Here is a 24,676-nt window from a genome sequence, read left to right on the forward strand (position 1 = left end):
TAAGACTGGCTGTAAAGGAGGCTAATTATGATGGCAGCTTTTTGTGGCGTGGGCAACTGTCTGGGGGCAGTTCGGGCTGAGACCCACCGAACTCGCTTCACGCAGACCACCAGATGACTCTGCATCAATAGGCTGATTTTCAGGGGGAGCCTGAATTCCCAGTGCAGCAGCAAGCTGGAAATTGTACACAGAGAATGTTCTGTGTGTGTCTCTGCAACACTCCCCATTGCAGAGAGTAATGGGATGGGGGCAGATTTTATTCCGGGCTTCTCTGGTTGCTGAATCTCCTCTAGCACCACAGAGCTCCTTGGTCTGATTGACTGTCACCATTTCCAGGGCTACTGTTCAGTCCTGCCCCCACAGGTCCCATCCTGCCCTGGGACAGTCCTCATCCATCTGAAATCTCTCCAGGTCCAGCTGGGGGCCAGTCTGGAGGCTGCAGACAATCACAGCCAGGCTGGCTGCACTCTGGCGACTGACTCAATCCTGGCTGACACTCCGGGGGATCTTTGTCTCCCAGAGGAAGAAATAGAGACGGTATGAGCTAATCCGTCCCCCACTTTCAGCTCTTCCCCGAGGCTAGACGTGTTGAGAGATGCGATTGAAGTCCCTTCCTTGTGCCCACCTGGCATTGATTGACAATGGATTGCCGTTAATTCCCAAACACCCCCCATAATCCTTGGCACCGGCTGCAGTAGCGCATCAAAGGAGTTTCCAAGACGACCGGCGCAAAAGTTTGTGGATAGCATCTGCATGGTCCATTCAGTCCTTTGGACTCCGCCAAGGCAGTCCAGGAGGCAGCTAAGTGCAGCCAAGAGTTGATGATGGGGAATGCGATGTGGGCATTTGTCCAGCAGCAGCAGTCGCACTGTTCCATCGCTGGTGACGTCGAGGTGCAAGGCTGCTGAGATAGGAGTCTGCCTCCTCTGCTAACGTAGCGAATGGATAAAAGGGCGCGTGGGTCACAAGTGTGTTTCATGTGTTCCATGGTGTGGAACAGGAGGCAGTCTTGTCTAATGGTTAGAACACTGGACTGGGACTCAGGAGATCTGGAATCTGTTCCCAGCTCTGCCACTGGCCTGCGGGGTGACCTTGGGCGAGTCACTTCCCCTCCCCGTGCCTCAGTTTCCCTGTCTGTAAAATGGGACTCATGACACTGACCTCCTTTGTCAAGTACTATGAGCTCTAGGGATGAAAAGCACTAGCTAAGCGCTAGGGATTGCTATTACAGTAGTCTCCCAGTTGCTGTGAGACAACAGAGGGATTTTATTCCTGCAGAATCGCCTCTGAAGCTGCAAAGTTTGATTGCACTGTTGGAGCTTCTGGTGCTCCTGTTTCGTTCATGCACGCACAGCCCCGCCCTCCCTTGGGACAATCTAACTGTTCCTCCCTCCATCTGAAAACTCCACAGGTCCAGTTGGAAGCCAGCCACGAAGCCACAGACCGTCCCAGCCAGGCCGGCTCTGATCTAGCTGCTGAGCCACCAGCCCCACCTGAAACTACAGAGGAGCTTTATCCTATCAGAACAGAAGATGCTGAGCTGGTATGAACTGACCCTTCTCCTTCACCTTGGATCAGATGCTCTGGGGCCTTAGGATAAGGTGGGGTTTGCTGCCCTCTTCCCACACATTATCTGCTTCCATTTGCCTGCCCCATCCTGTGGAACTGATGCTTGTAGTCCCCAGAATCCTCTGCACTATCCCAACCGTGCATCAGTGGAGGCAAGAAGACGAACCCACCTGAAGGGTTCTGGGGTACGTTTCCATGGCCCATCCAGTCTTTTGGCTTTGATTTGTCAGTGTCTTCGCTGCCGCCGTTTCACTCCATGCATTGGCAAACCCACAGCCCCCATGCTCTGGAATGGCATAACCTCCCTCGCCCCCTCTATAATCTCCACAGCTCCAGCTGGAAGACAACCTGAAGGCCCCGGATCTTCTCAGCCAAGCTGTCTCTGCTCTAGCTACTTTACCTCCTGTCTGGTCTGAGATCACAGAGGAGCTGCCTCCAGTGGGAAAGAAAGAAACTGAGCTGGTATGAACTGACCTGTTTGCCCCCATTCTCCCAGGTTGGCACCTTAGGCCTGGGAGGGATTAAGTTCTTGTCCAGCCCACTTTTGTTTCCTAAAACACCCCCAGAATCCTTTGCATGGGTGCTTCAAAGCAAGTGCCAAGGCAGTAGATTCTGGGAAGCATCCCCCGTGAGCCATTAATTTCTTGGCAGCTCTGCTAGGGCTGCCAGTGGTGGTGGCTTTTTTGCCAGGGGTGCCTGCCCACTGTGAACTGGGCTGAGAGCCGTCGACCTCTGTCAAGGCTGATTCCCCACTCTGGCACTTCGAGTGCAGAAGGTGGGGGCCTGCCAGGATTTTAAAAATTAATACTGGCCACTCCAGGCTTGTATTAAACTCCCAAGGTTACAGCTTCTCTCTGACCTTGGATGGGTAGATGCTGCTACCACCCAAATGCAAAACCCCTTGGAGCCCGGGAAGGCGCACTCTGGAATTCCTTCCTGTGGGGTACCCTCAAGCCATCCCTCCCCCCCCCCGCCTCCGGGGAAGAGCTGAGAAAGAAAACAAAGGAAATTAGCTGCTTCCCCCAGCTAATTAAACAACATGTGCACAAACCTCTTAGGACACCAAAAATCCAATCCTGTTCTTAAAAAAGGTAAATTTTATTAAAAACAAAAAGAATGAAAATACATCTGGAACTTAGGCTTTTGCTAGATTTAAAAACCCACTTATAAAAATTAAACATCAAGAATAACCTTCTTGAGGTCCAGCTTCAAGGTTACAAGCCAAACAAAAGCATTTGGGGTTAGCACAGAGGAGTCCACAAGCCAATAAGAAATAAACAGAAATAAACCTAATTGTGTCTTTCTAGACATTTTCTGATTCATGAGTAGGTTTTAGGTATGATCCTATGATTTCCATACCTGACAAAAAGCTTTTTACAGCCCTGTCTCTGCTCTGTCCCCTCTCTCCAAAGAACAACAGACCAGACAAAGGGAATTGGTTAGGAGCCCACTCCCTTCCTTTTACCTGTGGACTTTTTAACCCTTTACAGGTAAAGCAAGTAGAGAACAGCTACTAAGAGGGATTTTATAGCTAACTGGCTGGCTGGGTGTCCATAAAAGGGAGCTGCCTCCTGCTTCATTTATCACAACCTCCCTTCACGCAAGGGACAAGAACAGCGATCCGACTGTAGCGATTTTGCATCGCAGCTGATCTGGACTGGTGCCCATCTCTGGCATCCCCTGTTCTTTTTTTAAAGGGAAACTGCCCCTTGCTACCCAGACAGGAAGCTGGGGCAGGTGGCGTAAAGCTCAGAAAAATGCTTTAAAATATTCTGCAGCCATCCCTCTAATGCTCCCACTTTCAGCAAGCGGTAAGGGGGAAGAGTTTATCCCTGGCTTCTCCACTCATGACTATTGGATTTGACTTTGGGACGATTTGTCAGTAGCCCTCTTCACTCATGTACCTGCAAACGCCCAACCCTGTCTTCCCCCCAAGCAGATTAACCTCCTTCCCTCACCCTGTCTGAAATCAACGCAGGAGCAGCTGGCCGCTCATCAGGAGGACGCAGGTTATCCTTACCAGGCCTGCTCTGCTCTGGCTGCCCCATTGGAGACCATGGAGTACCTTCGTTCTGCTGCCATACTGGCCAGAAAGGAAGAAATTGAGCTGGTAAGTTCTAACTGTCCCCTCTTGCTCACCCAGGAGCAGGGTAGGACCTAGATGCATTGAGGCTCTTGATGTGTGCAGAATCTAGGTTTCCCTTCCCCTCCCGAACCACCTCCGCCATCTGCATGGCTTGCCCCAAATCCCTTGCAACAGCTGCAGTGAGGGCTTCAAAGCAGGTGCAATAGGTTTGGGGTGGGGGGGCATCTCAGACCTTCATGTGTCTGCTATCCATGAATAACCAGCGTGATCCTGGGTTGGGAAGAATGAGGTTGGAGGCAAAACCCCACTGCCAGCCCTGAGCAGTTCAGGATGAGTGAGCTTGGTGCCAGGAAGTCAAAGCAACCTCACTCCTACCCCCGTCCTCCTCCTTGCTTTGTTTTCTTGTGCCTGTGGCCATCACGGCATGCGAAAAATATTCTTCCTCCTGGATTCACACTCCACTGGGGAGTGGATTAAACTGCCAGGAGCTGGGGGCAGTCTGAGGGCTGGCCCTGTTGTCTTAACACTCCCTGGTGATTGGCTGGCTGGCCCATCTGTCTGCCCCTGCGGCTGAGGCTTCAGAGCCTGACCCCTTGCAAGGCTCTGGTGGTAGCAAATGTTCTGGGCGGAGGGAGGGACCCTCCAAACAGAAGCGGGGAGAGGTCCTCGGGCCGCCCAGCAGAGGTGTGTCATGACAGCAGCAGGGATCAACGAAAGCACTAATTATTGCCCCAGCCCTAGGGGGTGCCACTGGCCTGAGTCGTAGGGTAGCTCTGATCATTTTCACGGGGCTGCCCATCGGGCCTCAGGGGGGAATCTCAGGCACCCAGGTTGAGTTTAGGGACTTGCCTGCCTACCGCCTCGTCTGACAAGCTCCCCTTCTCCCCTCCCTGCAGTCCTACCAGCAGTCCAGCCTGGCCTTCGCTGTGGTGGCCGCCATGCTGCTGCAGAAGGAGCCCTCCATGGAGGCGGCGATGGGCTCTGCGCTGCGGGCCAACCTGCGGCAGGTCGGGGGCTACTGCCTGCGAGAGCTGGAGCGCTTCATTAGCAGCTACGACTCGGGCTCCGCCCGCTTGTGAGAGGCAGCACAGCGGCCAACGTCTGCTCCAGCTCTGAGCCCGATGGGTGGTGGGTGAGAGCGATGGCGGGGGGGGGAGGAGCGCTGCTGGGGACTGGGGCTGGAGCCCCAGCAGTGGGCCGGGCTGGGATGAGAAACCAGCAGCTGCGGACTTGAGTGGCTGCAGCTGGAGATGACGGGGTGGAGCAGAGCCCCCAGCGTGGAGGGCTGCAATCACGGTGCTGATGCGGGCCAACGGCGTGGAATGGGAAAGGGGCCGTTGGCTTGAAGTGGCAGGGAGGGTTTGTAATTTAGGAGGGGAGGGGACTGCCTGGGGGTAGGGCCGAAGGGGTCAGTAGCCGTGGGGATGGATAAGTGGTGTCAGAGGGGCTGGGGATGGGTGGAGGGTTCTCGGGCGGGGCTGACAGAAGCCGAGGCTGTGAGTGATGAGCGACAGCCTCCTCGGGATAATACTTGCAGCGGTTTCACCCGGCCAGGATCAGGGCCCCTGAGCCTTATGGTCTCCTTGAAGGAGAGGAGTCCCCGCTTGGCTTCCCTGAACTTTGAAATGTTTCTTTGTTTGTTTGTTTCTGGAGAAAATTGTTTTATCTCTGAAAAATAAAATGGCAGACGGAGGGCAGAGCACCCCCCTGCAGCTGCCCCTGCGCCATCAGCATTCCTGTGTCAGTCTGCTCGAGTGTGAATACAGCCGCTCACAGACGGAGCCACTGAGGGGAGTTAACGGGGAAGCTGGTAAATAAGGCAGCAGCTGTTTGGTTGAGGCCATTACAAGCTTGTTTCAAAACATTCAGTTTGGGGCGTTTCTCCCGTAGGAGGAACTGGTGGCTCTGCTTGGCGCAAGGTGTGATGCAGGTAGCTACAGGAGGTGGGATTTTTAAAGGAGCTCAGGGCTGGATTATTTTCAAGCCCTCAGCACCCAGTGTGCTGGGCTCTTCTGTCTGCTTAATTTTCTGTCTAAATCGGAGCTGGACTCTTCTAAAAATATGGCCCTAGGCCAGCTTAATCCTCAGTCCCAAGGCAGCTCCACGGAAGCATGGCCGCCCTGCTCTTCTGTGATTGCAATCCTGGACTCCCTACCCAGCTCTGCTGATGCACTTCACTCCTGACTTGCAGCTCCCCTGCTCTTCCATACCTGGGCTCCTTCTGCCGGCCCTGCAGCACTCCCACCCCCTCCTGTTTAAAAGCTGTGCTCTATCCCGCCAGCATATTCCGTGCCAATGACTTAGATCTGGTCCACGCCTAAAATTTAGGCCAACCTGATCCCTTGTGCAGACGCAGGCAGGCCAACGGAAGGATTCTTCCATCGAGGCAGCTATCGCCTCTCAGGGAAGCGCATTAACGGCATGGACGGAAAAAATTCCTTCCGTGATTGTGGGAAGCACTACATAGCTGGGCTTCTACAGCAGCTGTAGTGTAGACGTACCCTGAGTGGAAGGGAAGCCCCTTGCGAGCAGCGACTGGACCCCCTTAATGCAGTGAGGCCCTTTCCTTCTTCCTCCTGCAGGCAGCAGACAGGCAAGTGGCAGAACATGTCCCACCCAGACCTGCTTCTCTTATTCACACGCCAACCCCTTTCAGGTCCATGTTGAACTTTTTTGGTGAAGCTTAGGAACTGATCTCTTGAATACTCCGGCACATTCACAGTCTGCCCCTCACCATCCCCGGGCTGGGGGCGCTTCATTGCTTACAGTTTGATTGTAGGATTTCAAAACCCTTCTTCCCTCTCCAAAGTCCAGTCATCCTCCTTCAGAGCTTTCACCATGGGGGAGAAAGCCGCACTTGGCCCTGAGCTGAAGGATCCGGTGTCCACCTTTGATCGGTCCCGGTGGGCTGGCGAAAGGGGCCAGGCCACCCCTGAATGTGCGCACCTCCCTGAACGGGATTCTCAGCAGGGAGGTCCTCAGAGCAAGAGTTCCCCTTTGCCGGAGCAGCCAAACCGAGCCACCTGTGTCCTGCCCCTCGGAGCTCTCCAGTGCTTGCAAAATCCTTTGATAGGGCAATGGAGAGATTTGGATTGCAGGCACCGTTGCTGTGTTAACAACCCCACCCCCCCTGCATTTCACAGTGAAGCAGGCTCTGGAGAACAAACAGGGCTGGCTGGTTTGTCTTTTCCCATGTCTGGGTGTGAGGTAAGAGAGGGGATGTTTGTGCCTCCCCCTGAGGGCTGTCTGCCTTCCCCTCCCCAGCTTGCTGTACCTGTTCTTCATCATGGGGCTACTTCTGGTCCCCTGGCTTGTCTACTGGGGGGACCCTCTGGTTAAATACACTTGGCTAAGTAACAAGTTCTTCCTCCTGCCGTCCACCCCCTTTCTGTCCTTTCCATGCTGCCTGGGGAGCCCTTGCTCTTTGCCCAGCCTTCCCTGTGCTAGGAAATGCTGCAGTGTTTGCGGCTTCCTCGCAGCCTGGCCAAGTGCTTGCTCCTTCCTGCCGCCCTGCCAAGGCCGCTCCGTTCCCTGTCGGGGAGGGCTGGCCCAGCCTTCGGGATCGGTTTCCCAAAGAAGAAGCCCTCCTGCTCCGAGTCTGAGTCCGAGGAGGAAGAGCAGGTCGGGCACCAGGAATCTTCTTCCTCCATGACATCTGGTGGGCGGGCATCCTTGAGCGATGGGCCCGGGCTCTGTCGTGCTGCCGGACTGGGGTCAGTGGATGAACTGACTCTAAAGCGCGGAGCTCCCCGGCCTGGGGGAAGCCTTGCGAGCGTGCTCCCTGGGAGCTGGTCGCCCAAGGCCCCAGGTCCATTCAGACCCAGTTCACTGGGCAGGGTGGTGGAGGATCGTTCCTGCCCCGGGGGAGCGGCAGCTGCTTGTGACAGCGCACTGGGGAAGGGAGTTCCCTTACTGCTCTCCTGGAATGCTGTCCCGTGGCCATCCTGGCTTCTGCATGCGGGGCGCGTGGAGGCTTGATCTGGAGAGTCCTCCATCTCTGAACGAGGGGAGAAGGAGAAAGAAAAGGATCCAAATGTGCCCCTCACCACCATGCCCCCCATCCCCGCTTGATGACAACTGCCGCACAATGCTGGAGCCCAAGCGGAGTTCTGCCTTGACATGTACATGGAAGCCGATGGGGCTGCGTAAATCAGGGCAGGATTGTCCCCACCCTACGTCTTACGCTGTGGTATCAGCTGCTGGCCACCGCTGGAGATGTTCCCAAGGCCCGACCGGCTGATCTGTCCTGGTAGAGCCTATGGGCCTGATTCTGATCCTGCAGACCATGCAGCCTCCCAGGGACTTCACTGGTGTGGGCAAGAGCAGAATGGTTCTACGCTCGAGCCAGCCTGGACACTACATGCTGGCAGGAGGACATGCCTCTTGCTGCTAAGGGAAAATTCCCTGTCCTGGCCGTGCAGGACCAACGTTCTCCTTGCCCCCGATTTCCGCCTCCCCCCCCCTGCTTTCGAAAGTGGCTCGCGCGTGACTGTACCCTCTGCTTCTGCCCGCCGTTGACAGGAATCGCCACCCATTGCTGGAGCCAGAGGGGCACTCCCTGGTCCCGGGGCGCTCCTGCCGCCCTTGCTGCTGGCCCGGGAGACAGGCGTCGAGTCAGGAGACGGAGCCGAGACGAAGGCGGAGTCGGACGAGTCCGAGGCTGTGGAGGCCCCTGTCGCCTTCTCCAAGCTGCAGGCCTCGGAGCAGTAGAGGAGGTTGTGGTGGGACGTGACCGGCTGCCCTCGCAGCGGTTTCTGGCAGAGGGTGCAGCAGAAGCAAGAGGCCCGGGCATGCCAGTGCCGGCCTTGGTGAGTGGCCTGCTCGCTGTCCACACCTGAGGGACAGCCCACACAGAGCCGTTACAAGGGTAGGAGGCTCTTCCTCAAGGTGGTGCCCGTCCTCTCCCAGGGAGGTCTCAGCTGGGCCACCCCGTGCCCACTGCCTCCCATTCATTCTAATCCCTCCGCCCGGGAACGCTGGCTGCTCCAAGCCCCCCGCAGAACCCTTCAGCCTACTCTGTCCCCCCTCCGACGCCTGGTGCGACTGGCCAGCTCAGAGCCGTGCCCGGTTTGCCTGCTACCTACCGATGAGCTCGCCGCAGGCCTGGCAGAGCTCTGCGTAGAGGCTCTCGAAGCAGCTGCAGCAGCAGGGTCTGCCACCGTTCATGACGTACCTCTGCCCCCCAAGAGGCAGGTCGCACTCCAGGCAGCAGAAGTGCCCCAGATGCCAGCGCCTGCCCTCGGCCTCCGTGCACTCGTCTGTGAAGATCAGCTGGCGAGAGAAGGCACAAGGGAGACCTCAGCCAGACGCCAAAGGTGGAGACGGAGCCCCCAAGCTGGTAGCATTTGGATCTGGGTTGGAACCCCTCCTCCTGCAAATTTTGGGGGATTTGAGCTTATTTCTGATGCTAAGATGGGAATGATCAAACTTCATGCTTCAGGGCATGAACGGGTTGTTGCCAGGGTCAGGAAGGAACCCGCCGCTGCCTCTGTACACCCCAGGGACAGCATTGTACAACTGGGCATCTTCAGCTTCCTCTGAGCATCACTGGCTGGAGCAGGACGCAGGAGTAGAGGGACCAATGGGCTGGTGCCGTATGGCAGGGATACCGGACTAAACGGAGCCGAGGCCTAGCGTGGCATAGCAGTTCCGCTGCCTTCAAAGTGGGACACGGCCCCCGGTGCCTGCGCAGTCACTTGTGTGCCTACCTGATCGCATGCGGCGCAGCGTGGCCGGAAGAACTCCGCGTGGTGTCGGCCGCAGAAGATCTTCCCCTCCTGGTGGAAGTAGATCAGGTCAACCAGAGGCTGGTGGCAGGAGTGGCAGACAAAGCAGGAGGGATGCCAGCAGGACCGGTCTCCCAGCCTGGATGCAAAAACCCCCAGGTCCCCTGTGTTCAACCTCCTGCCGCACTGCAAGGCAAATGGATATCATCAGCCCCGAGAATTGTCCCGGGACCTGTGAGCTGGCCAGTGAAAGGGGCATAGCTGCAGGTGCTGATGGGCCCCAGGCTGCAGCCTCGCATGTCCTGGAAACAAAGGAGGTTGGAATGGGCATAGCAACGTCTTACCTTTTCACAAAGGCGGGCAGAGGGCACAAGGCACGCAAATCCCTGCCCCAGTGACTCCTGCCTGCGACGGGCGCTGAATGCTTGCAGTCGCCTCCTGTCCTCCCCCCCAAGGCCGGGGCAGTACCTGTCCTGGAAAGGAACCAGAAGATAGCATCACAGCAGCAGGAACATTGGGGGTTTCACCCCTGCAACCCAGTGCTCCAATGTGGAAGAAGTGCTTGGATGCTGTGGTGATGGGCATCGCATTGGAGCATAGGTACAAGTGCCAGGAGTTTGGATGGAGTTGGGAGCCCAGGTGGCCGAGCAAAAAATAATAATTTTAAAAAACCTAAAAGGCTGGCTGGCCAATCAGGAGTGGAGGAACTAAGCCGAATGGAGCAGCAGTTGGGGGCCAGCATGAGGCCCTGCTCCCCTGCCCCTCGAACCAGCACTGGTTGGAGTGGTCACAGCTTTGGCCGCCATGGGCACATGTCTACATTGCAGAGCCACTGCAGAATTTGGCATCACTGGCTTCTACTCAAAAGAATCACAGACTATCAGGGTTGGAAGGGACCTCAGGAGGTCATCTAGTCCAACCCCCTGCTCAAAGCAGGACCAATCCCCAATTTTTGCCCCAGATCCCTAAATGGCCCCCTCAAGGATTGAACTCGCAACAAGGGCTGTGAATAGCAGGGGCAGCGGCAGGCCAGGGATAAGAGGCATTGGCAGAGCAGAACATGGGGGATCCCAGAACTGGAATACTGGGGCGGGGGGCAGGGGAGAGAGGCTGCAAAGCAGGATTGAGAAGCATCAAAGCTGTCTTTGGAGTGGGAGGACTGGTTCCTCCAGGACAGGATTGAGGTGCACAGGATGATATGGGAGAGGGAGCGAAGGCTGGAGTAGCAGAGGGTGGCAAAGCCTGTGGGGTGGGGAAGAGCGAGCTTGGCTCATGCTGTGGAGTGATGGATGCATGAACCATAGCCAGCATACAGAATCCCCATGGGAAAGGCACTGCCCATCTTACATTGCAGTCCTGCGGGGGCAGCTGCCGAAGGAGAGATTTGATGCGGAGCTGGCTCCTGATGGCAGCAGGCACCGTGTCCGCTGAGGGAGAGTCGAAGCGCGAAGATACCTGGGGAATTCACACAGGAGAGACGTGAAAAGATTTCCAGGGTATTAATAATGACAAATCAAGGATTAATAATTGGTCAATAATCGATCACCAATAATTGATGCAAATGTTAACGGTGATGATCCGTTTAGTGAGAGGAGCTCTCTCGAGTCTGGATTAGCTCAATAACAACAAGCCTCGAATAGATCAGCTTTGAGTGGATACATTGATTTAACAGTTAGTAAAGACAGCACAAACTCAGAGAGGCAGACGGTCGCTGACAACCTGCGTCCACTCTGCAGATGGTCTTACTTCCCCTGTGATTTCTTAGGCTAATTATACCCTTATCTCTTATTGTTTATCATTCCAATCCATATCTATTTCCCTCTTTTGGTGTACACATCTCCTTAGATTCTTTTCTAAGTTCCCTGTCCCCTTGTACCTTTCCAGCTGCCTCAACAAGATCTGATTAGAGATTGTTTGTTCTTTTTTTGGTAGTAATGTCGTGTTATACCACCTGAAGACATTTTGTGGTTACTGTCACTACCCTATCGGCTGCAGCCGTTTTCTAAAACAGTGGTTCTTAACCCGGGGTAGGCACAGGTCTTCCAGGGGGGACATCAACTCATCTAGATATTTGCCTAGTTTTACAACAGGCTACATAAAAAAGCACTAGCAAAATCAATACAAACTAAAAGTTCAGACAGTGATTTGTTTATGGTGCTCTATGTACTATACCCTGAAATGTCAGTCCAATATTTACATTCCCATTGATTTATGTAAGAATGATATGGTAAAAATGAGAGTGTCAGCAATGGTTCAGTACAAGTGTATTTAGACACCTTTGTATGTTTATGTCTGGGTTTGTAAGCAAGTAGTTTTTAAATGAGGTGAAACTCGGGGGTTCGCAAGACAAATCAGACTCCTGAAAAGGGTACAGTAGTCTGGACAGGTTGAGAGCCACTGGTCTAAAGTTATTGCTTAGTAAAACCCCTGCTTAAAATGAGCTTAACTGCAAAGCAGCATGGGACTCTTGCTCCTAAGCAAACCCCAGGTTCATTCTTTGGCCTGTTTTAAGTGTCAACACGGCTATTAAATTCCATTGCTGGGTTAATCTCTCACAGGCAAAAGGAGAATGCAGATCTGGGCGTGCTGTGGACCTGAGCTAGGTCCCAAATAAAGGGAGTTGGATTGTCTCAGGATGTGCCTGGAAGTTTTGTTTCTTTCATGTTAGCAGCCTGCTTGCCGGAGAAACCCGGGCCTGAAATAAACGCGTTGGCAGGGCCATCGGAGAGCAGTCGCACAGTCCCCATCAGCACTGTTCCCCTCCCTTGTATTTGCAGGCGCCCACTGACACAAGCCCCTAAGGAAGCCCAGCGAGACTGCACCCCGCTAACAACACTAGCCCTGCTCTGTCCTCGGCGCTGCGTGGATGCCGGGAAGCCAAGCGAGCGATCCTGTGATGGAATGGGAGGTTTAAGCGGGACCGGTTGCAGCCCTCTCCCCTCTTGGCTGCCACTGGGCGTGAGCCACTGTAGGGCTTGCACGGGAGTAGAATGAGTGGGTGGGGGGTCCAGCAGTGGCAGAGCAGACTGGGGGTAAGTGACATGGTGGCTCCCAGATGCACTGACAACAGCGACCCAGTGGGGACCAGAGGTGGGCGCAACAGCAAAGAGGCATGCTTCATTGAGGGAGGCGCAGCGAAGGTGGCCTGTTTGGCACGTGCAGTAGCCCAGGCTCAGATCCTAGGGGAAAGTCTCAGCTCCCTGATACCATCTCGCAGAACGCTGAGCGGAGGAAAAGCAGCAGGGGCTGCTGGGCCGAAGGAGGACTCCTGCCTACCTCTGCTGGGGCAGCGTCTGCTGCGGGCTCCAGGTACTCTTCCAGGGCGCAGCCGGAGTCACTGTCCGAAGAGGAGGTGGGTGCAAGGCCAGCGAGTGTCCCACTGCAGGGAGGTGTGTCTCTCTGGGGCCATGTAGGGCTCGGCAGGGACATCAGCAGGAAGCAAGAACTGAAACAAAGCTAAAGTGAGATGGGACAGGGCTGTTAATGGGGCAGGCAGGATGTCCAGGCAGGCTGGTGCTGCTTGGAGGGCTTTCAGATGGGACCTGAAGTCTTGTTATGGTACCTCTGTCCAGGCCAGGCTCAGCTGGTCATACAAAACCTATGTGGAACCAGAACTCTTTTGACAGGTTTCAGAGTAGCAGCCGGGTTAGTCTGTATTCGCAAAAAGAAAAGGAGGACTTGTGGCACTTTAGAGACTAACCAATTTATTTGAGCATAAGCTTTCGTGAGCTACAGCTCACTTCATTGGTGGGAGGAGGTATTGTTTCATGGTCTCTGTGTATATAATGTCTTCTGCAGTTTCCACAGTATGCATCCGATGAAGTGAGCTGTAGCTCACGAAAGCTCATGCTCAAATAAATTGGTTAGTCTCTAAGGTGCCACAAGTAGAACTCTTTTGGTGTCTATATGGGATAGTTACCTACATAGTGCCTGGATTCTTTGTGCCCATACAGAACCTATATAGTGCTTGGTAGCATTGCAGAATTGGTCTGGTGCCTTTACCCATACAGAACACTTGAGAGCCTATGGAGAACCTGCATCATGAGTGCTTAGTGATGTATGTTTACCGCCTTACAGAACTGATATGGAGCCTACTGTATATACATATGGCATCAAAAGAAAGCAGAGAACCTTCCATCTTTACTGCGGGGGGGGGGTGAGCAATTCCACCCCAGAGGTAGCTGCATTTCAGTAGCAGGCAAAGCAATGCGGGGGTTCACTGAACCTCCCATGTCTCGAGCCTTTAGTGAAAGGCAAGGGAATTTTTCAGCTGAAGGAAGGATTATTCAGAGAGACCTTGGAAAGTTAGCTGGAGATAACAGGAGCTCTCTGGCTCAACTAATGACTGTGGAAAGGGTGCATGTTGCTTTGAAAAGCCGGGGGAGGAGGGTTGGATTCTGTGCTGAGCCATGGCTGGAAGGAATTAAAAGGGAGCCGTGACAGACCCTGGGAGAGGCCCCTGAGGTGGGAGGGAACCAGAATTAGATTTCTGTACCCAGCTGGAATGGACTCTGAGGTGCACATAGGCCAGGTAGGGGAGAGTTCCCCAGCTGGTGAGAGCCGTATGTTCCCATAGTTATCCCATGATTTCGCATCCTGTCACTCAGTGCAGCAGCAGGAAGCAGCTTTAATCTGTCTATTCCAGTTCAGTGGAAAATGATTATTTTTCCCTGTGAGCCCCCCACAGGCCTGTTATTAATCATCCTTCCCTCCTGCCCAAGCAGCCACCTAACCCAGCAGACACCGGGCACCTCTCCTAGCTAATGGTTACACTGTGGAAACCAGCCCCATCCCCCCTGCGTCTCTCTTTCACCGCTGGCTTCCTTCCGCACTTCGGTTTCCAAAACAAAGCCGAGATGTCAATGTGATGGCTCGCTCGTTCAGCTCCTGCAGTTCCTTGGATGCCTTCCCAAAGGCCGACGCTCCGCGGCTGGGTTTCCTGTCCTAGCTCTGAGCGGAGAGAAACCAGAGAGCCTGGGGCTGAGGAAGAGCAGAGGTGGTGGGTTTGCAGGGCTATGACTGATCAGCAGCACTGCCCAGGGGAACGAGCTGAGGAATTTACGAGCCATATGACACAGATTGCAGCATGTGGGGGTTGTAAGGCATTTCTTGATCTACGCTGCATCCAGCCAGTCACCCCACTGGGCGAGAGTCCAGAGCTGGACAGACAAAGTGAGCTGCTGTGAGAAATCTCACCGGCATCACATCGTCACCCTTGCATCCCGCCTTGACACAAAGTGGCGGGACCTCCTGCCACCTGTAGAGGGTGAGGAGCCCCGGTGGGCCGGCCTATATTCCACCCTGGTCCCGAGGCCCGCCGGGGATATCAGCTGGTGGTTGCTTCAGTGGCTGTGAGCACAGGCATGTACTTGGTGCAGTTCACCCCTATCCCAGACGCCTGCCCCTTTTGCGGCATGAGGGAAACCCTGGCGCACGTATACCTGGAGTGCGCCAAGCTGCAGCCCCTATTCCGGCTCCTCACAAATATTTTGTTACGATTTTGGTTGCACTTTTCCCCTCATCTATGCACTCCCTATACGTGGCCCCCTAAGCCACAAGACCTCCTGGTCAACCTCCTCCTGGCCCTGGCTAAAGTGGCCATCTATAAAACCAGGGTGAGGAGGTGGGCCGATGGAATCTCCTGTGACTGTGGGGCCTATTTGCAATCCTCCGTCCGTTCACGTCTCCGGGCAGAGTTCCTCTGGGCGGCATCCACTGACTCTCTTGACGGCTTCGAGAAGCAGTGGGCGCTGTCCGGGGTTCTCTGCTCAGTGTCCCTGTCTGGTTCCCTTCGTTTGACCCTTTGACCGCACTCCTGTCCCTATTCTTTCATTAGTTGTCCCCCGTAATTAATTCATTTCCAGGTCCTGTGGACCCACCTCTTAGGCTGGGGGGCGGGATCCTTTAGCACTTCCTGGATCCCCCCCCCAAATCAGTTCATTCATGAGGCCCAAGTCAGAGAGGGAGTCTAAGCTGCTGTAACTTATGCCTGGTGTCAGTGTCAGCAAAGTGTCCATCTTAACTCCCTTGACTTGGCTAATAGACGGGGGTCACACTGTAACTTTCAAAGCCAGCACACTCTGCTCCCAACTCCAGTGAACCGTGCTTGAGTTGCGTGGCCTGAGATATGTACCTCTGCAGCACCGCCATGATCCCAGCCCGTTTCCCACATGCACCCCTCTGCAGTGGGCAGACCCATCTCTACTCCCAACGCGTACCCCTCTCCAGCATGCACACTTCTCTGTGCTCCCAGGCCTTTTCCAACAAGCTATCCCTCAACCTGTGGAACTCGTTGCCAGGGGATGTTGTGAAGGCCGGAACGATAACGGGGTTCAAAAAATAATCAGCTAAGTTCATGGAGGATAGGTCCATCAATGGCTATTAGCCAAGGTGACCAGGGATGCAATCCCATGCTCTGGGTGTCCCTAGCCTCTGACTGCTAGAGGCTGGGAGTGGATGACACGGGATGGATCCCTTGACGATGGCCTGTTCTGTTCATTCCCTCTGGGCACCTGGCATTGGCCACTGTCGGACAACAGGATACTGGGCTAGATGGGCCATTGGTATGACCCAGCATGGCTGTTCTTATCTTGTTCTCTATCCCCTTCTGCAACGTCCCTTTGGCATCTGCCCGATGACCAGCGTGTACCCATCTGCAATGCCATTTCAGCCTGCCCCTCTGCTCCACTATCCCACTGCAACACATGCCCTTCCACAATGCAGATGCCACTCCAAAGTACACCGCACTTCAATGTTTGTGTCTGCAACATACTCCCCTACCCTGTCGCCCACATCCCAGGATAACCTGCACCTTTCTAAGGCACAGAAATATCATCCACGAGTAGGATCAGCCTTACAGAAGGCATGTGAAGTAGGTCTCTTCCCCGCCCCCATCCCTCTTTTGTGACGCCATTCAGAAGAGCCTGGAATTCGGAGTGCTCCAGCTGTGCCTAGGAGAGCGAGCTTTGGACGGAGAGCTCAAGGGGTGCACTGGGGCTTTTAAATCCAGCCATCGGTGCAGCTTTTCAGGAATTCTTGGTTTTAATGAGGGAATGGCTCTTTTTCTGAGTCTCATCCACATGCCTCTCAGGGTCTCAGACCAGCTCCTCCAAGGTAATTAGCACAGGGAGCTCAGGTTTCTCTGTTGGGTGCCTGGGTCAATAATTAACTTAGCAGATTGGCCAAAGACCAGGAGGAAAAAACAAAAAGGACTGCTTGCCTTGTTCCCAGCACCCTGCTCCCAGGAAGGCAGCAGCAAGTGGCAGGCTCTAGAATTCACTGCAAACTTGGAGGAGGGAAGGGAAATCTGTGGTTCCTCCAGAGAGACCACAATTACCGCTGGGGAAAAAAGGGGGGAACAGACACAAACTTGCCTGACCAATCTCTGCATTTTGTTGACCAAATGGCCCGCCTGACTGGCTGGCCTGGCACCACTATGTGATGACACTGGTGTTGCAATGCCAGCAAGGGAGAGCTTTGCACTTCAGAACTCCATCTCCGGTGCATGAGCCTCAGAGGACAGAAGCCTTTCACTGGACTGGGATTGAGATCTGGATGCTATTCCTGGCTCTGCCACTGACCTGCTACGTGACCTTGGGCAAACCACTTTGGCCCAGATTTTCTGCTCAGTACTGCAACACCTAGCCTGGCCCCTTGGGGCCATGCTGCCTAGTGGTCCCAGCCCACGGTGCCCAAGCTCCCCATACAATGTATGGGGAGAATAGGGTAGGGGGACTCCCTCAAGCGCTCTGGGAAGCAGGATGGACTCCAAGCCCACCAGTGGTACTAGGGCCTTTTTTGGTGGTGGTTGGGTGGCCAGTGGCTGCTTTTTGGGGGTTTTTTGCATCTTGGCGGTGGCAGCCCTTGGGCAGCATTAGGCACCTAAGCAAGGCATCCTCAGAAGCCCACAAGCTGAGTGGGGAGCTGCCTATGGTCGCCAGAAATGAAATGCTGGGGAGAGGAGAAGGATTTGGAAACCTAAATGACTAACCTGATGCCCCGGGCTGTTGGGCCAGAGATTGGTGCCTCCTTCCACTCGGGTTCCTCAGCCTTGAACCCCATCCTGGAGTTATGCACCTAGGCCAGCTCAGCGGCTTAGGTAGCCCATGCCTGGACAGCTGAAGCAGTCTCTGCTGTTTCTTGCTCACACTCAGTACCTCTCTCGTTTGCCCTTCGGTTTCCCTGTGCCACCAACTCTCTTTTGCATGTGCTGTCCTACCGGTGGCCTGCCTCCAGTCCTTCCACTGTGGGGTCTGACAGGTAGCAGGTCATAGGTGTGTTCAGTGCACACCTACAGGATCAGGTCCCCCAACAAGATAGGAATTCCCTTGCCTGGTTTGAGAATCCTGCTTCAGGGCCCCCAGGGGTCCAAACCACTGGTTTGCTGCAGGGCAGCATTAGGGCTTTGTGGATGCTGTCCAGCAGGGGTTATAGGGATTTGGGCACCTACGGGGTTAGGCAGTAGCTGAGCAGCAGTTTTGAAAATGTTAAGGGCACCTAAATACCTAGAGCAGGGATACTCAGACTGAGGCCTGGGAGCTGCAAGTGGCTCTTTAACGTGTCTCCTGTGGCTCTTTGCAGCACACGATATTAAAATGTGTGATTTTAATTATTAACCAAACAGGATGCTTTGACTATGTTATTAACCAATTGTAGAATACTTGGTCATTTTGCTGTGAGAATAATATATATGTATGTGTATAGCTAGTAAAGGAAACCATGAATTCACACTCCTGTGGCTCTTTTGGGTAATGTTGATCACTAATTTGGCTCCTGAACCACCGAGGTCTTGAGTCACACTGGCCTAGAGGATCAGGGCCATCCTCTGTGCTTCCGTTTTCCTATCTGTAAAATGGTGATAATGCTTCACACATTTTGTCTGTCTTGTCTATAAGCTTTGCAGGACAGGGTCTGTGCCTTACTATGTTTCTTTACAGTGTTTAGTACAATGGGACTTGATCTTGATTGGGTCCTTTAGGTGCTACTGAAACACAAATAACAATAGGGCAGGGATGGTGCCCCTAGCCTGTGTTTGCTAGAAGTTGGGAATGGGCGATGGGATGGATCCCGTGATGATTACCTGTTCTGTTCATTCCCTCTGGGGCCCCAACACTGGCCACTGTCAGAAGACAGGATACTGGGCTAGATGGACCTTTGGTCGGACCCAGTATGGCCATTCTTATGTTTTTAATAATTCTGTAGAGTTTCAGGAACAGCCTTTCCCCTTGATTTCCAACTGTGGCCTTCCAAATAGCAAACTCCCCAGGCTCTGCACCCTGGCCACCATACCCAGTTCTCTTCCTGCTACTGCGGCTTCTCACTGGGGTGCGGGCTGCCATCATACTGAAATTCCAACTGGTGATTTCACGCCAGTTTCCAAGGGACTGGGCCTTCCATCACAGTTGTATTCTCCTGGCAGTCTCAGCAGAGAGGCCAAGGATGGACTGGAGGCTGAGGTCTTCTCTTCCTCCAGTTCAGGGGTGAAGGTAACATAAGAGGAACTGGCATTGACACTGTACAGACGTCAGACTTCAGGGCTGGCAGGATGGGACCTTCCATCAGAGCAGTAAATGTTGCTTAACGACAAATAACAGGGTGGTATCCCTGACTGGAGTAAGGCCGTCAGGGAGGGTTAGGCTAGAGATTAATCCAGCCCCTGGAGTCCTACCCTGTGTTTGGGTTTTATGTGACTAATCAGTTTGGCCATCTGGACAATTCCCCACAATTAGCAGGGAATAACAATAGCTAGCACCTCCCTAGGCGGAACCAGGCAGCTCCCACAGGTTCATCTCCTTTGTTTCTCTTCAGCTCCTTCCCCCTCCTCAATTTGTTGGCTCAGTCCTTCCTTCCCCATGTCCTTGTCTCTCTCCCGTCCTGTCCCCTACCCCTCTCTGAAGGCAGCGCCATTAATCACTGGCTTTGGCGCTCGCTCTTCTATGTGAAAGAGGATTTAATGACCTTGTCCGGCTCGCCCCTCTGGTGCAAGGTTGTTCTCTTTGCTGGCATGCTTATTCCTTTGCACAGAAGTGACAAATATCTGGGGGAGACTAGACTAGCCATGAACTTGAGGTGCTGGGCGGCTCATGGGATCCCTTGGGAGAGTACCTTGTTGTCTCCACACACACGCCTCGCTGGGGCTTTTCAACAGCTACGTCCCCAAATCAGAGCTGCAGTGAGGAGGTACAGCTCCACCATCGAGTTTCTCCTGCTTACACCAGGCCTGAATTTGCCCATAGGGCTTGGAACCCAAAATGGTGAGGCCGGCCTCCTAAGGTCTGTTCCTGGCTCTGACCTGCTGTGTGACCCTGGGAACGTCACTTCCCCCTTTGGAGTTTGTTTCCCTAGCTGTAAAATGGGCACAACAGTAGTGACATGAACCTTTGTGAAGCACTTTGAGATCCTCAGATGAAAGGCACTACAAGAATGTGAAATAGTATCTTGCTTTCCTACATTAGCTCCCCATGGGCCACGCATGCTACCTTCCATCTCTCTTATGCCAAGACCGGAACGTTAACTTTCAACTCATGCTCAGTGTAACTTACTCCTTCCTTGGGTCCAAATGCAGTTTAAGACTAAAACAATAAGGATTTACCTTCCATCTTTCATCACTCTCTTTCTGTGCACACCATAATCTAAGGGCCCTTCCATTTCAGTTTTTGTTATTTAATTTTTCCGGGGAATGTATCAATGTTTATTATCACAAGAACAAAAATAGGTGAAAATCAGTGCAAAAAACTATTAATAATTTTTTCTGGGTAAATATTGGGGTTTATTTTGGTGGACGGAAAGACGGGCGGCAAAGTATTCAGTAGATTCGTGTTTTGAATTCCATTCATCAATGTGGTTTGCTGCAGAATGAAAACAGAACTCAAAACACAACACCACCTCCGAGTTTAAGAAAACAATAGCTCTCTAATCCCCAAATAAAACTTTTCATTTGAATAAACAGTTTACTGTTGTACACTTAGAACTAGTAGCCTATAAATATTTACATTTAATAATTGGGCCACACCGTTTGCAACACATACCCTCAACTTCATCCTTTTCTCCTGTTTTTTAAAAACTTTTGAATACTTCCTTGTGTTCTGAAATGTATTCGGAGACAGATTTTCGTTTTCTTCCCATTTTAGTGCATGGCAGCTCTTGAAACCGTTATCTGTGAACAGCTTCAAATGTGTACGTGGTGGGCGTGAGATTCGTCAGTACGTTCAGATGCACACGCACTTCAGAGCTTGCGTGCGTGCCTGTTTATTTACTGTGTGTATCTTCTAGACTAATGCATAACCTTACTTCAACAGGCAGCTTTGCATGTACACACAGACTAATGCAGTGGTTCTCAAACTTTTGTACTGGTGACCCCTTTCACATAGCAAGCCTCTGAGTGCGACCCACCCCCTTATAAATTAAAAACAGATTTTTATATATTTAACACCATTATAAATGCTGGAGGAAAAGCAGGCTTTGGCGTGGAGGCTGTCAGTTTGCGACCCCCCCCATGTAATAATCTTGCGACCCCCCCCCCCGAGGGGTCCCGACCCCCAGTTTGAGAATCCCTGGACTAACGTATTATCATAACACATATATTTCATGCCATGTACGGTATTGTCCTAATAAAACAAGTTATTTTTTACAATATTTGAATGATACAAAAATAGAGTGAAAATCAGCAAAAGGTGAATAATACTTTTTGTAAAACCCAGAATTTTTTTGGTAAAAATTGGTTTAAACTGAAAATGAAGGAGCTTACGTACTGTCTACTGCAAACTCACTACAGCCCACATTTTCAAACATGTCCATGCATTTTGGGGTGCCCAACTTGAGGCACCTGGGGTCTGATTTGCTGAAGTGCTGAGCACCCCCAATGTCAGCAGGAGTTGCAGCTACTCAGCACTCTGTGAATCAGGCCGTCGGGGTCTCAAGGTGGGCACCCAAAATCCCAGGCCACTTTTGAATATATAGATCTATGCTCCATTTTCACCACTTACTGTCACCTGCCTACTACGCTAAAAGCTCTAGGGGAGATGACTGTGATTCATTATAACAAGAGGTTTGTTCATAGCTGTGCTGAGCAATCTGCTGAGTTGAGTGCTGGTGAGAGGATCCAGGGCTGGCAGCCCTGAATTCATAGTAACGTGCGAGCAGGTGTTGGCTGATGCTGGTCAGAAAAATTTGAATGAAACTTTTTTTGAAAAAAAAAATAAAAATCAACATTTGCTGTTTCATCAAAATGTTCGGTGGACGTGGAACGATTTCCACTAAGTTTTGGCACATCCCTGCTTTCTCGGCAGCCCGCCTCAGGGACCCTAGCCTTAGGACTAGGACTGGACTGCCTAGGACTGGACTGCCTTAGGGTCAGGATCTTTCAAGATCTGCATTCCACTTGGTGGTCAGGATTGGAAGAAGGACCCCAGGGCTCCAAGACAGCCCACCCGGTAGACCTGAGCCAGGGCTCCCTTCCCTTTGGTGGAATATTTCAAATTTCTTCGTTTTCATTCCGAATGAAAGCAAATGTTCAGAATATCAAAATCCCTGCAAGACAGAATGGCCTTTTCCCACCCAGCGCTGTCTCTCTCACACACACGGCTAGATTTTCCTTCCCACTTAGCTCCCCCCTTCATTTAGGTGCCCATTTTAAGCACTCAGCACCCAGTGACGGCCTCTCCCGGCTGTGACAATTACAGCCAGATTTGCCCGACATGCTGGGCTCTTTTGAAAATCGAGTAGCCCCTACATAGGAGCTGGGCTCTTTGTAAATACACAGCCCTGGCCCCCATCGTGGGCACTGAGCTCTATTGAATATCTGGCCCCTGTTGTCTCACCACCTCTTGGGGAGTAGGGAGGGCGGTGTTTTGTCCACCCCTGCCCATTCAGCGCTCGGCCTGCCTGCTGGCAAGGGGGGACAATTCGTGCCAATCGCAGTGGGTTTTCCTGTCCCACTCAGAAACAGGCAGACGGGTCAGCTGGAAGTGAAAAAGTTCGGTCTCCCCCAACTAAGTAGCTGAGCCACCCAGTTCCTGTTTTATGGGAAGGGGAGTCCCCTCTTCCATATAGGATTCCTGAGGCTTGTTCTGTGGGAATTCCCTCAGCTTCCCCAAGAGCGAGGGGGTGCCTCTATTATACACCCTGACACGATTTTCACAGGGGGAACTCCCCCCCCCAATTCTTTCCCCCTTCTCCTGCCATCACACTGCAGTAACTTCCCAGGCAGGGCGTGTAGAGATCTCCCCCACTCTAGGATATTGCCTTCTGTTCTTTGCCCCATATGCCAGCCCAGCTCCCGGAGCTTGGCGCAGCATGCCCATAGGTGCCAGAACTGGGGGGTGCTCCTGCACCCCCTGGCTTGAAGCGGTTTCCATCATATGCAGGGTTTACAGTTTGGTTCAGTGGCTCTCAGCCCCCCCCACCCCCCACTATATAAATTGTTCCAGCACCACTGAGCATGCCACCCCTAAAGGACCTGCCTGCCAGGAATCACAGCACCCCAAGAGATCACATACCTGCCGCTTCCTGGGGGTCCCCTCCTTCCAGCGCCGGAGCCCAGATCTGCTTCGCCCAGACGCAAAGAGGTTTGTATTCCTGCCCTTTTCCTGTCGCGCCCCACCGAGGGGTGACCAGAAAACAAGGGTGAAAAAATCGGGACACTTTTTTTTCCCAGGGAGGGGAGGATAGTGGCTTTATACAAGACAACGCCCCTAATATTGGGACAGCCCCATAACATTGGGATGGCTGGTCACCCCCTTCTCCACCTGCTTCAAAGAGCCGCAGGCAGAGGGGGAATGGCTGGGAAGGTTGCGCAGCAAAGCGAAAGGAAAACACCCAGGCTCCACCAGGGATTTTCTTCTTTTTTTAAAATCTGCCTGCCCAGGAACCTGGCCCTGTGTCAGCTGGGGTCCTAATTACGGGGCTTCTTAGCTTAAACCTACAGAGGCAGCCAATGGCAGCAGGCAGGGAGGGAAACGAGCAGAGGAGGCGAGAGGAGACTGTTGTTAACCCTGCAGGGGAAAGATCTGGGCGCTGCTTTGCGGCTCACCACCTCTCCGTCCTCTGCCTCTCTCCTTCCCTCCATCTGGTGCCTGATCCCCCTGCTTCACTAGTGCGTTGCTTTTCCTCTCTGTGGTGATTATTATGCTACGCAGATCGCAAACTCTTCTGAGGCCTCAGGAAAGAAGGTCAAGATAATTATCCCCTTTTTAGAGACGGGGAAACTGAGGCACGGATCAGCGACTCCTTCCTTAAAACTCGCTTCTGCCATGATGCCTAAAATAATTAAATGAACAGTGGTTAAGCAGATGGAGAGCCCTGACTATGGTTAATCACATTTATCATAATTGTCTCACTGATACCTTAAATCTGTTAGTCTTTAAGGTGCCACCAGACTCCTTATTGTTTTTGTGGATACAGACTAACACGGCTCCCCCCTGATACTTATACCTTGGGTTCCCCTCTGTTGGCTGCATTACCTGTTGTCTCATACTTACATTGTAAGGTCTTTTGGGCACAGATTGCTTTTGTGTTGATTTCTACAGCACCTAGCAGAAGGGCTGGGGCCTCTAAGAACTACTGCAACACAAATAACTCAAATGCTGCTGCTGACTGTGAAGTGACTTGCCCTGGGCCACGCAGCCAGGCAGTAGCAGAGGTGGGAAGAGCCCTCCCCAGTGTGCCCTATATGTATCATCACATCTGTTCATGCCTGTTCTACGGCATTTTATTTCCTTCGCTGTCCGCCTGTCAAAAACAACAACAAGAAGGGACCTGTGCCAATCCCTAGGTGTGTATCAAAGAATACTACCCCCTCTCAATTCACCCAGGGCGGCTTTCTAAAAGGAGCTCCAATCCAGGCACATTCAGCTCGACCAGAGTCCTAAAGGGAACTATTCAACCAACTTGTACCCAGTGAAAGTTAATCTACTATGTTTGGGTTTGGTGTCAGCTTTATCTTGACTGCTTGCTGTTCCGGACTTTGTCCCATTGAGCTGCTGGGCCTTTCTTTACTTTTCCTGTGTATTTTCCGCACAATCTGAAGTATTGCTGCCTCCTCTAAGTCCTCCTTGTCCATTCACTCACTGTCACTTGTGTCTATTCCCCCAGAAAGGGGAGCATTTCAGTCACACCTAAGATCCCATCCCCAAGCGCAGACATTCATAGAGTCATAGAATCATAGAAGATCAGGGTTGGAAGGGACCTCAGGAGGTCATCTAGTCCAACCCCCTGCTCAAAGCAGGACCAATCCCCAACTAAATCATCCCAGCCAGGGCTTTGTCAAGCCTGACCTTAAAAATATCTAAGGAAGTAG

At 52.9% G+C, this 24,676-nt stretch overlaps 2 protein-coding genes across 10 annotated transcripts in view; one reads left to right on the forward strand and one right to left on the reverse strand.

Moving 5' to 3' along the window:
* LOC140901196 (uncharacterized) overlaps window positions 1–5,008 on the forward strand; it is a 24,537-nt gene extending 19,529 nt beyond the window's left edge. For 7 of the 8 annotated variants that reach the window (XM_073319600.1, XM_073319599.1, XM_073319596.1 and 4 more), the window contains 5 exons: window positions 337–537; window positions 1,412–1,543; window positions 1,900–2,031; window positions 3,548–3,679; window positions 4,552–5,008. In XM_073319600.1, the coding sequence (XP_073175701.1) occupies window positions 337–537; window positions 1,412–1,543; window positions 1,900–2,031; window positions 3,548–3,679; window positions 4,552–4,734 (780 nt within the window). In that variant the 3' untranslated portion in view covers window positions 4,735–5,008. The remainder of the gene's footprint in view (window positions 1–336; window positions 538–1,411; window positions 1,544–1,899; window positions 2,032–3,547; window positions 3,680–4,551) is intronic. The other variant, XM_073319602.1, reaches the window with a different exon arrangement.
* PRICKLE4 (prickle planar cell polarity protein 4) lies at window positions 2,649–23,480 on the reverse strand. 2 transcript variants are annotated; one of them, XM_073319593.1, is made up of 8 exons: window positions 22,878–23,480; window positions 12,658–12,826; window positions 10,729–10,836; window positions 9,726–9,854; window positions 9,364–9,567; window positions 8,740–8,926; window positions 8,151–8,489; window positions 2,649–7,652 (listed from the first exon to the last, which is right to left on the reverse strand). In XM_073319593.1, the coding sequence occupies exons 1-8, from the start codon at window positions 23,096–23,098 to the stop codon at window positions 7,099–7,101; spliced, it is 1,911 nt and encodes a 636-aa protein (XP_073175694.1). In that variant the 5' UTR covers window positions 23,099–23,480; the 3' UTR covers window positions 2,649–7,098. The 2 variants fall into 2 exon arrangements, with proteins under 2 accessions (XP_073175694.1, XP_073175695.1); XM_073319594.1 differs by having other exon boundaries at window positions 12,658–12,837; window positions 22,878–23,479.
* Window positions 23,481–24,676: the final 1,196 nt, after the last annotated feature.

This window comes from Lepidochelys kempii, chromosome 21 (genome assembly GCF_965140265.1).
Source record: "Lepidochelys kempii isolate rLepKem1 chromosome 21, rLepKem1.hap2, whole genome shotgun sequence".
NCBI lineage: Eukaryota > Metazoa > Chordata > Testudines > Cheloniidae > Lepidochelys > Lepidochelys kempii.

Excerpts from the sequence above, each read along its gene's own strand:
- PRICKLE4 (XM_073319593.1), bottom strand. The coding sequence starts at position 23,098 with ATGTTATGGGGCTGTCCCAATATTAGGGGCGTTGTCTTGTATAAAGCC. Across the intron at positions 9,568-9,725 it reads CTGCCCGCCTTTGTGAAAAG|TGCGGCAGGAGGTTGAACAC; the intron begins GTAAGACGTTGC and ends TTTGCCTTGCAG. Across the intron at positions 8,927-9,363 it reads GCTGCGCCGCATGCGATCAG|CTGATCTTCACAGACGAGTG; the intron begins GTAGGCACACAA and ends TTCTCTCGCCAG.